At 43.8% G+C, this 9309-nt stretch overlaps 2 protein-coding genes across 2 annotated transcripts in view; one reads left to right on the top strand and one right to left on the bottom strand.

Moving 5' to 3' along the window:
• The window catches only part of LOC131888721 (uncharacterized), a gene marked incomplete in the record, with an annotated part of 48954 nt that overhangs the window by 15712 nt on the left and 23933 nt on the right, over positions 1–9309 (top strand). The window contains 2 exon segments of the mRNA XM_059237643.1: positions 181–220; positions 1276–1516. Coding sequence (XP_059093626.1) covers positions 181–220; positions 1276–1516 — 281 coding nt within the window.
• On the bottom strand, positions 8258–9301 carry LOC131888733 (uncharacterized). The gene is made up of 3 exons (XM_059237660.1): positions 9024–9301; positions 8599–8950; positions 8258–8517 (listed from the first exon to the last, which is right to left on the bottom strand). Exons 1-3 carry the CDS (start codon positions 9236–9238, stop codon positions 8317–8319), a joined length of 768 nt encoding a protein of 255 aa, XP_059093643.1. The 5' UTR covers positions 9239–9301; the 3' UTR covers positions 8258–8316.

The raw sequence follows: 9309 nt of genomic DNA on the forward strand, positions 1-9309 counted from the left end.
CCCTCATCCTCGGTAAAGAGAGCCAGATTTCTTGGAGATAGTTACTTTTGGGTCCCTGAAAGTCAGTTGTTCAATTTTAAGCCGAAACCCGAGATTGGAACTTAGCACACTACTTATCACTTCAATGGCATAACATCAGTTGTAGTGCATAATCATGTTGTTGTTTTTTTGCTTTTACAGGCTCTCCTCGAAATAATAATACTCGCGATCCTCGTCAAAGGTAAGTCGTAATTCTTATGTTAAAAATCCCTAGGGGGGTGAAGGAATCCGGGCTCTAATCAAATGATGCGATTCTGGATTGGGAATGAAACCTTGCCCACTGAAGATTCAGGTGCCTTTACTTAATGTGGGTTTGGTCAAGTTTTCTCCAGTGTCTGACTATAAAGAAAGAGCCAGCAGCTAGATCAAAAAGGGGAAATAGAGGGATGAAATAAAAGCGAGAAAACCCGCGTTTTCGCAATATTATCTCCCCGTTTTGTCTTTATGGCCCCATGGCCAAGACCACCTCCGGAGAAACGAAGGTTATTGAAGCCAGAGATAGAACAAATTACCAATGATCCGTACCAAAATCGCGTTCTAACCCAATTCAACAGTCATTTTCCAATGCAACTTTCTTTTAATCACAACAGATGGTACTACCTTAGTGTGAAACTGTTCAAATTTGAAGGTTCTACTGCAAAAAACTGGCCGCCGGTTCCTCAATTCAATGAAAAAAAATCCCCTTAATCCGATCTGGGAGAGTCCATTTCCAACTGAAGGGATACAATGAAGCCCGTTTCTGTGGAAAATTCGCAAAGGCCACAACTTGTTACTATACCTGAATGAAAGAATTGCCAAACAACAAGCAAGGCTTCTCTTGTTTATAAAACTTTGTCCTTTTCCATTGTGTTGTTTGTGTATTGGATCAGGCCTAAAAGGACCACTTTTCTTATCGTCTAAGTCCACGTCTTCAGATGGAAACAGTTTCATAATGTGGGACACAAAGTATAAAAGACCCAAGAACAAATAATCCCTACACAATAGGACAGTCCCTAGCACAAAGAAAATGGGTAGTCAGACTTCTATGATCAAGTTTTAGCCCCGTTTGATCGTGTCGAAAATGGTGTTTATCTTTTGAAGAAAATGATTTCATCCTCGATGGCTCAACCGAATCAAATTTGAGGGGTCGCTGGGCCAGAAAATGGGGACGAAAAGAAGGCTCCTTTGCATTTTGATCAATCATAAGAAGGTGCTCATCCAGTTTCATGATGCTTACTCCTCTGTTTTGTTCTCCAGTCATGAGTCCTTGGTGTGCTTAAACGGTACTCGAATCGAGAGTCGAATCGTGATTGCCACCGAACGCACGCCTAGACATCCTGCCCCTCCGTCGAAAAAGGCCGCCTTGCTCAAGGCTGCCAAGAAGGATCAGCAGAATCAATGCGACGGTGGTCCAGCTGGGTTCGAAAAGGACCCCATGGCGTCTCCAGGCAAAGGCGATCCTCGATTCACCTCTTCAGTCCGGGATAACCTTCAACAGGTAAGGTGGATCACAAAAACATTGGATGTTCGTTTGACGCTACACAAAAACATGATCCGTGAAATAATATACACGGCCGGCCAAGGTCTCGAAGGACAATCAAGACCTTATACATTCTGTCTCCTCGCCGTGCCAAGAGATTCGAACCGGCTTTTGAATGCAATTGCATTAGCATATCAATGCTTGCCAGATCGTATTACTCAGGATATGTTCCAATGATTCCTTACGACGGCCTAGCTGTGGTCCGATGGATATGTAAGTCAGGTATCAACCTGATTTACAAACAGAATCCAAGAGCTTAGTCTGGTCTCTTTGCGACCCATTCGATTCATAGGTCTGTTCAAATAATGCACTATTGTGCTATTTTATTAGTACCTATCAATGTCACTGATTTCAGAAGCCTCTTTTACATCACATGTTCTCTTTGTTCCAATCAATAATTCCGGAGCCATCTGCTCCCCCAATGCAATGTACCAAATTGCAAGTCCCGCTGAAATGAGCGTGTCGAATTCACCTCGCCGTCTCTCATATTTCAAACTTTTCCCCTCAAAACGCTCGGCCCATTTCGGAAATCATGGCTTTCCTTCTTCAGATTCGTGGGACGAAGCGAGTTTTTTAATGATGATGTATGCCTTGGCACTTGGTGCGAAAAAAAATATATGTGTATAAAGTGAACCATATTGATCAATTGAACCAGTTCTAAATCCAAGTTCTAGTAACAAGAGTGGCAGATGCACACGTGTCTTTGAGGCGAGACTGTTTTTTGACTCGTCTTTCTGTGGAAATGGTGAGCTAAAGTGTGCTAACGCTCGGATTTCAAAGAATAATGAAGGCAGAAACTGAGGCTCATATTTCAATGGTCATTAAAAAAATAGGCAAAAATTGTGACTACTATGTCACATGTGTTCACCAAATAACGGGGAAGTTACTCGATCGTGAAGTGCTACAGCTCCCGCTTGAGAATTGGTAATTTGCTAATCCGATGATTGAGGCTGGATTTGCCAATGGATTTCGTCGGATACAACTCTGACAACTAAGGATTAATGTCAAACACTCTTGCCACAATCGCCTATATTGTACATTGTGTACACACCCTCATTGCCGTAGTGTTGGAAAAAACACCATTTGCTCTCGTTTTCTGTCCAAGCAAGAACCTCTTATCCACTGGCCATCAAATGGAAATCCAGGAGGGTCAGTCACGACGAGATCGTATCCCTCGGGTGCGTTGTCATCAAATTATTGAAATAAATTGTATTTCCGTAGGACCCTTAGCTCTCCTCGTGATGTTCTTGACATGAAAAAGAGCAAATGATTAGCTCGTCATTAGATTTTCTGTGGCTTCATCTTCCTTCTCTGGATCCTGCATTGCTAAGTTCTCATTCGTTCTGACCAAGTTTTCTCAGCCCTGACCTGAGATTCTGGTTGCTTTAACACAAGGCGGTGTCATCAAAAAGTCCTAAGGACTGGCGACAAACCACGAAAGTGTATGGTTTCCGGATGGTTTGTCGTGCCAAGAAAGTTGAACTAAATGCGGCTGACATTTCCACGCGAATACTGTCCTTGAGGCTGTGTGAGGACGAATTGGGGCATTTGCATAATGGAAATCAATTCGATCGTGTTAATCGCTTCCCCGATTGAATGATGGCTTCGTTAGCTCCTATTTGTGGTTTCACGGCTGCCCGCAAATGGCTGACTTTTTTGAGTCCCGGTAGGAACCATTGACCCACTTCTTTGGCCTTCACTACTCTTCCCCCCAGCCCCAGAAAATCGGAAGTGATCACGTTTTGCATCAGTTGTACGAAGACTAGTGAGCGAATCATCAGCTCCAAGATCGTGTTCTTCGACCATTTTGCATACAATCAATCCAATCAAGGAGGAACGGGGAACGCGAGTCTAGGATGGTCCTTAAAAACTAACAATAACAACGATTGCTTTCAGAACGTTGTTGTTAATGTAGTTGCCGAGGATGGCTCTTGGCTTTGGCGTTTCCATCCCCCTGGTCGTTCCCAACTTCACCCTCCACGTGTACTATTGAGGGATCTGCCTTGAAGCAGATAAGTTGATCCTTCGGAAGCGACTCTCCCACTTGGACAGTTCCCCTCTTCTCCGGTCAACCTTGGATTTGATCCACTGACCTGCATTTCCCTGGACACATTTCTCCCCTCAATGACCATCACCCGCCACTTGAATGAGCGGCGGATGTGGCTGGCTCTATAGCCAACTATGTGCATGCATTCATGCAGGAGGAAGGACGGAAGGTGTCAGTATTTGCTCATATTCGACCCCCCTCCCCCTGCGAAGGATCTCTGTAATTGATGCCACTTCAGTCCACAAGTCCATCCTCAGATAATTGGACAACAAACGAGGTCGTCAACAAGGGAAGCTCCATCAAATGCATTCAATGCTTATTGGTCACTCTAAACTCGACTTCAGCTGAGCAGTTGAGAGTGAGGGAGACTAAGCATTATAAAGTTTTCAATGTGTAAAAGAATTGAACGTTGGAAAGCCAAAATTGCATGAGAGGGAAGCGAAGGAGCCTGGTGACCAGTTTTGGAAATATCTGGGTGAATATTGGAAAGGAGTGGGACTGTGGACCCATATCTATCAGACATTCTCTGCAATGCTTGGCCTGGATTTGATAGCAAATGAGCCTTCTCCCGGCTCTCCAGCTCCATTGGCAAGAGTTAGAAAGGCCATTTCCAATGATTTATTGTTGGAATTGTGTTGGATTTTGAAGCCCAAATGGAGCTGGAGCGCAACTGCTCCCTTGTTTTGGGAACGTCAACTTATTTTTTGGAAAGAAGCTCCCGGGAGAATCTAACAGGAAAATTGCAAAACTTTTGGACCACAATTTATGACCAATTTAGTCACCCTCTGTACATGACTGCACCGCGTGGATCCAGTTTGAGGATGCCTTTTATCTCGTTTTCCAGCCAGTTTCAGATGACAAATGGGCCTTGGCGATTCATTTTGATTTAAACGCGTTTTACCGTCCATTGTTATCCAAAAGCGCACTATCTTAAGTTTCTTTTTTGAAAAAGTTCATTAGTGCACCTTCTCACAACAAGTTTTGTCATATTGCCGTTTATATGGATCCATTGCCTGTCTGCGTTTTCTCCCTAACCAAGGTTCCAAAGCGTCAATGCACTTCATATATTTTATACATTTCTTCAAATCAAGTAAAGAATCGACATGACTGATTTTGAAAGAACAGGGAGCCTCAGATATGGTAATGATGATATTAACATGAATTTAGTCCACATTGTCAGATTTCTGAAATTGTTTGTCAAATTGTTTATCAAAATACATCTTGTGTGGATCGCTTATCTCTGTGTAGATCCACCATTATATTCCGCTACACACGTATACCAAGGGATTTCCTTTCTTCCTTCCTCGGTGATGCATTTCCTGGTTGTTCCAATGACAAAGACCTTCTTGTCGTTGGGAGTAGTTACAGTGGAGCAAGCAAACACAAGGTTAGGAAAAAGGATGGCAAGGAATCTGTGCCATTCAGGCCTTCCATTATTCATGTGCCAACCAACCTCTTTATGAATTCCTCGATGGTTGATGTTGGTTGCACTATTGTGGTAATGTGGGTTGTTAGTCCGGATGATGTAAATGGGGAAGTGGAACACATTTGAGTGATCATGCGGTTTCCGTGGATGGACCCAATAAGGCTAAGAGCTTGAGCTCATCTAAGTGTCGAGGAATGCCGTTGTTCCACTTTCCTGGGACCAATTGAGGAGATAATAGCGTGTTGTTACCAAGTCAAACTGGGCAGGGAGAGAGGAAATCTGTGCCAATTGGGCCGGTTCATTATTCATGGTCCCACTATTTTGCATGCCACATTTCTCATGAAGCATGTTGGATCTTGGGAAACTTTCCAAAGGGGTGGAAGTCAGCGGTGGTCGTTGGCTCTGGCACGGATTATACATACGCGAAGGCCCTCCGCATACCAAAGGTCTTCACGCTTGTGCCCTCTAACTTGTTGCGTGTTTCAAATTTGTCATGTTCATTCTTGTCATGATGGATAGAAAGTTGGGAATCATGATTTGTGCCTTGGAAAAATAACTTCCAAGGTTGGACTCCACTCTCCCTGGCTTATCGTTCGTCATAGGAGAGTCGAAGACTGAGAAGAAACCAAGTGTAAATGTGTTGCGTCCGCCATAGAGTCTCGCTCAGAGTTATGAGCGAGACTGTATTTGGTTTGTCTCTGGGTTTCGTCGCATTATATTGGATTAGCCAGGGTAGAGTTTTACAATGGTACTTGGCTAAGATCTTTCTCTTCCAAGGGCAGCGGATCTCTGGGAAAGCCGAGTAATTGATAAAGAGAAGCCAGAGAAGTGCCTTCGACTCTGCACAGACTCTGCTTTCCCATCGTTCTGATTCAATTTGTTTTGGAAACGACCTTCTCGTTGAAGGATTTTGTTGTTCCAAACCAATCCATCACATCAAGTGGTGATGGAGTCGGATTATGTTGGGGGAATTTTAGCTATTCATCAAAACCACCAATGATAATGAAAGTGAGCTTTTTTTTCCTACCGCTCAATATTCGTTTAGTGTGTTTATTGGTTGTAAAAAAAAAAACTGAGCCATGCAGGAAATATCCATTCATTCAACGCTCGTTCGCAAGGAAATATTTGGTATTTGAAGGTGGCTCGACACAGTGACTTCATAGTTGTTGGAATGGGAAGGTGACCGATATTAACAAACTGTACGTCAAACAGACGTTGTCACAATAACTCAATGTTTGTTTAAGTTTCAACTTTGAAATGCTAAGTCTATTGACTTTTAAGCGACTCTCAAGGCTGAAGGGATTTATTGTAAATGAAATATTTTGTCTCAGTGAATGGCTGACGAGGTCAAGCATGTAAATTGTTAATGAACACTTGGCAGGCAATTTAGTTGGAACACATTCTTTTTCTGTCCAAAACTTCTGAAGTAGACCAGTCAAATTCTGATGTATTTTTATTCTTTTTAACAAGCCCATGTAGTACAATGTTAAAAAACACTTCAAAATGATCTTGTTTTCTTCTTTCTCTACACTTGTCTCCGTATTAGGAGGGCAGTATCTTATTTTCCCCTTCCTTCTCTTCTCTTCTGTGAAGACCTGTGAAGAGCCTTGACGTTCCATAATCTTTGTGGACATAGGAGAAGGTTGCGGTCGGTGCGATAACCTTCAAAATTGAAAGGTTCATATACCCTTCTTCTTCTTGCTTCTCCGGTCTTGCCTTTCGATCCATCAGAGAGAATCAATGCCACTGTCAGAGCGAGTTTCCGCTTCAATGCAACCAAAATGCCCTAATCAGATTGAGAATGGAACAATCAGGGAGGAGAAACCCGATGAAAGGAATTAATGATCCAACTTCGTTGTGGACGCAAGAGAAGGAAAAGAAGATGTTCCCGACGTCCAGAGCTTGTTCTTTCCCTCTGAACCCCTTTTCCAAGACGGATTAGTTTTGAAAGCAAACTTGATTCCCCTGGATCTATGGCATGGTCCCGGAACGTCAATTTACGACTGGTCTTGAGATTACATCTGATAAGGAATGCATCATGAGTGTTTGATGATCTGTCAGAAGTAAAGCCCAGATCACGAATGAACTCCAACCAGGACCCACATGCTGAACCAACTAACCCGTCAAGAATCTTATGGAACCACTCTGAGAACATATGCAATAGCATGTGGTTAGGGGTAGACGAATGCCGTAGTTTGTGGTCGGTAAGTTATTGATGGCCTTACAGCTCCCATGGTTCCAAGGTCTTCAGGGTATAGGCACAAATAAAAGTGATCATCCCTCTTGGGCCAAGGAGGATGAAGGATACACTTACACGTGATTAATCCTATTGACTAGTACCATCTCGGTTAAACAACGTTTCTCTTCACATTTGCCTTTTCCTGCTGCTGTCTTCATGAAAGAAATTACGGTCTGTCTTTAAAAAAAACACGTGTCTTCGCATGTTCCGACTTGATGTGTCTCTGTTTCGTGTAGCACATATGAAGGATATGTGCTATGATTACAACGTCCATTGCAGTTTTGCATCAGGTGATTAGGACCCAAGGGCGACCTTCGACATGAATGGAAAAAAACATGCAGATCACGACACCTCTCGTGGGCCACATTTAGACCAAAGAGGTGGCCTTCGTTTCTTTGCTCAACAACGACGTTGAAGGGCGACGCTTTCGCGAAATCAGGCTTATCTGGATTATCCGAGGCCAACGAGTTATCGATCCTCCTGAGTCTCTTGAAGTCGTCAGGCCTTTGATTCAATGAAGACCTTGCGCATTTGTCTTTTATGAGGAAGGCCTGCTTTAACGAGATGGTGAAAAGAAGTTTTTCATCAGCTAAGTGACATGCAGAGATGTGGAAAAAGAGCCGAAGCCTTTACTTCGATCAAGTTCGGGTGTCAAGGTTTCCTAATACACTAGTTTGATTCTAGGCCTGCCCTATCTACTGGCTTGCTTCCTCTTTCTCTTGGAGTACAGACACACAACTTGATCGCTTTGAAGCAAAGCGGACCGTAACAAGAAAGGGGAGGAAAGCGCATGCTTGAGTGGATGGAAAGGGAACGAGATAGGCCCTAGACAACTAGGCCTAACGCTTAAATTCCCTTGTGTAAGTGTCAATTATGTCTTCAGGGACCACTGAAGCGGGGGCATATTCCATGCTTCACCACTTGTGTCGTGTACCCAAAGGATGAGATTGAAAAGCAAATGATTGCAATGCGAGTGAGCGAACGGAATGCAGTTGTAAAACACCATCACATTTTTTGGGGTGTTGTAGTATGTGGGTTGGACAGCATCATTTCCAAGCACAAACATAGTGAAATATATCTTCAAAAACCACGTTGTCCCTGCCCTTATTAATGCCTTGCTCCAATTCATGAATCCCGGCCTCGATTTCCTCGTCCGAGTGCGCACTCAAATTCGAAAAGAAGCGTCCTCGAATGGCTTTGTACCAAAGGCTCTTGGGCAAGTCGTGAGGCATGGCTCGGCTCTTAATCTGCAAAGTACATACCCTCAATTATATCATGCCAATTTTTGTACACACGTCCATGAATAAGACAAGCTTTCAGTTTCTTACCTCAACTCTCCGAAAACCAGCCTCGATGAGCGTCTTTTGAATCAATTCAACCGGAAGGCTGTCCTTGGCGAAGGTTTCATGAGCGGCTCTGAATAGAGGCAAATTGCTCGAGTCCAATGGACGAATGGCCACACAAAGTCGCCCTCTTGCTCGCAATTGCGTCCTGAATTTGGTGAACAGCTCTTGGAGATCGGGACAAGCAGCTGCAATGTTGTGGACGGACTGCACGAGGATCATGGCATCGAAATGAATGTCGTTTCGTACCGCGAAATCCGCGCTGCTAGCTTGAATGGGTTCGATGAGAGGTTCGTTCAGAGGGAGCATGGGTGAGGGGTCCACACATAAGAACGGACTGAATTCAAGTAAGGATATTAATGTTGGCTTCTTTTTTTAAAGTGCGGGTTTTTTGGCTTGTCAGGACTCACCGTGCATGGGGATATTTCGTCTTCCAAAGTTTCCCCATTTCCGACGTGCCAGCACCTAAATCCACGACCAAGTCTGTGTTTGGGTCCAATTGTAGGAGCTCCTCGATGGTTTCCAGTCGGTTGATATGGGATTGGATGCCTGATACCAAGGGAAATGTGTCATATTGCTCACTGATCTGTTTGTAATGGTCGTTCACAGTTTGCGAGGAAAGCATTGTCAACAGACTGACTGATCATTTCGTTCTCGCCAGCCACGACAGTTTGATTATTTCTTTTTGCTCGCGCA

This window comes from Tigriopus californicus, chromosome 10 (genome assembly GCF_007210705.1).
Source record: "Tigriopus californicus strain San Diego chromosome 10, Tcal_SD_v2.1, whole genome shotgun sequence".
In the NCBI taxonomy this organism is placed as follows: Eukaryota; Metazoa; Arthropoda; class Copepoda; order Harpacticoida; family Harpacticidae; genus Tigriopus; species Tigriopus californicus.